The sequence below is a fragment of the Cebus imitator genome, unplaced genomic scaffold (genome assembly GCF_001604975.1).
Source record: "Cebus imitator isolate Cc_AM_T3 unplaced genomic scaffold, Cebus_imitator-1.0 Scaffold228, whole genome shotgun sequence".
Classification (NCBI taxonomy): Eukaryota; Metazoa; Chordata; class Mammalia; order Primates; family Cebidae; genus Cebus; species Cebus imitator.
Window position 1 is genome coordinate 2,484,805 of NW_016107543.1, and position 1,355 is coordinate 2,486,159.

General features: G+C 43.6%; 1 protein-coding gene across 1 annotated transcript in view; it reads left to right on the forward strand.

The window, feature by feature from the left end:
• The window catches only part of CDK12 (cyclin dependent kinase 12), an 84,724-nt gene that overhangs the window by 69,943 nt on the left and 13,426 nt on the right, over positions 1-1,355 (forward strand). The window contains exon 10 of the mRNA XM_017497180.2: positions 911-1,042. Within this exon, the coding sequence (XP_017352669.1) occupies positions 911-1,042 (132 nt within the window). The remainder of the gene's footprint in view (positions 1-910; positions 1,043-1,355) is intronic.

Here is a 1,355-nt window from a genome sequence, read left to right on the forward strand (position 1 = left end):
ATTCTCCTGCCTGCTGAGTAACTGAGATTACAGATGCATGCCACCACACCTGGCTAATGGTTTGTATTTTTGTTAGAAACGGGGTTTCACTATGTTAGCCAGGCTGGTCTTGAACTCCTGGCCTCAGATGATCCACCTGCCTCTGCCTTGGCCTCCCAAAGTGCTGAGATTACAGGCGTGAGCCACTGCACCTGGCCCAGCATTTCTTAAATTCTGTGTGGGAGCAAATCTGCTTGCTTGTGTTAGCCAACTTCCAACTTCCTCTCCTTGGTTATATATGGAAATTCAAGACAGTGTCTCTGTCACCAGGCTGGACTATAGTGGTGTGATCTCGGCTCATTGCAACCTCCACCTCCTGGGTTCAAACAATTCTCAGCCTCCTGAGCAGCTAGGATTACAGGCATGTGTCACCACCCCTGGCTAATTTTTTGTATTTTTAATAGAGATGAGTTTCACTGTGTTGGCCAGGCTGGTACAGAACTCCTGGCCTCAAATGATCCACTCACCTCAGCCTGCCAAAGTGCTAGATGGAACTATAGGCATAAGCCACCATGCCCATCTTTTTTTAAAGAGATGGGGTCTTGCTGTGTTGCCCAGGCTGGAATGCAGTTGTGCAGTCAGGGCTCAGTGCAACCTCGAATTCCTAGGTTCAAGTGTTCTTCCAATATCAGCCTCCCAAGTAGCTGAGACTACAAGGTGCACACCATTACACCCAGATAATTAAAAATTGTAGAGATGAGGTATCAATATATTGCCCAGGCTGCTCTCAAACTTCTGGCTTCAAGCAGTCCTCCTACCTTGGCCTCCCAAAGTGCTGGAATTACAGATGTGAGACCCTTTGACACAAAGTTACAGATTTGAGAACTGTACAGTCATTGTGAACTTGTCCTTTCTGTGTTCTTTTCCATAGCATTCCTTCTGCAGCACTTGATTTATTGGACCACATGCTGACACTAGATCCTAGTAAGCGGTGCACAGCTGAACAGACCCTACAGAGCGACTTCCTTAAAGATGTTGAGCTCAGCAAAATGGCTCCTCCAGAGTAAGTGCTAGTAGCCATATTGTGACCCTAAACTTTCCTCTGGGCCTTAGAAGATGAGAAACTCATAAAAGAACCACAAATGCCCAATAAGTTCCAAATGAAGAAGTGTCCTTGTATTATGGTTTATTTTATTGTTTTTTCTTTGTCGTTGTTTTTTTCTTTATATAAGTAATAGATTTAGCTGTCATATTTGTTCTAATTTGACTCAAACTATCTTCTTTTGTCCCTGGATCTCCATCCCAGAATATTGTTCCTTAGGGCCTCTTTGAAAGTGTTCCTTTTAGATTTTTGTGGGTTTTTTTTTTTTTTTTTT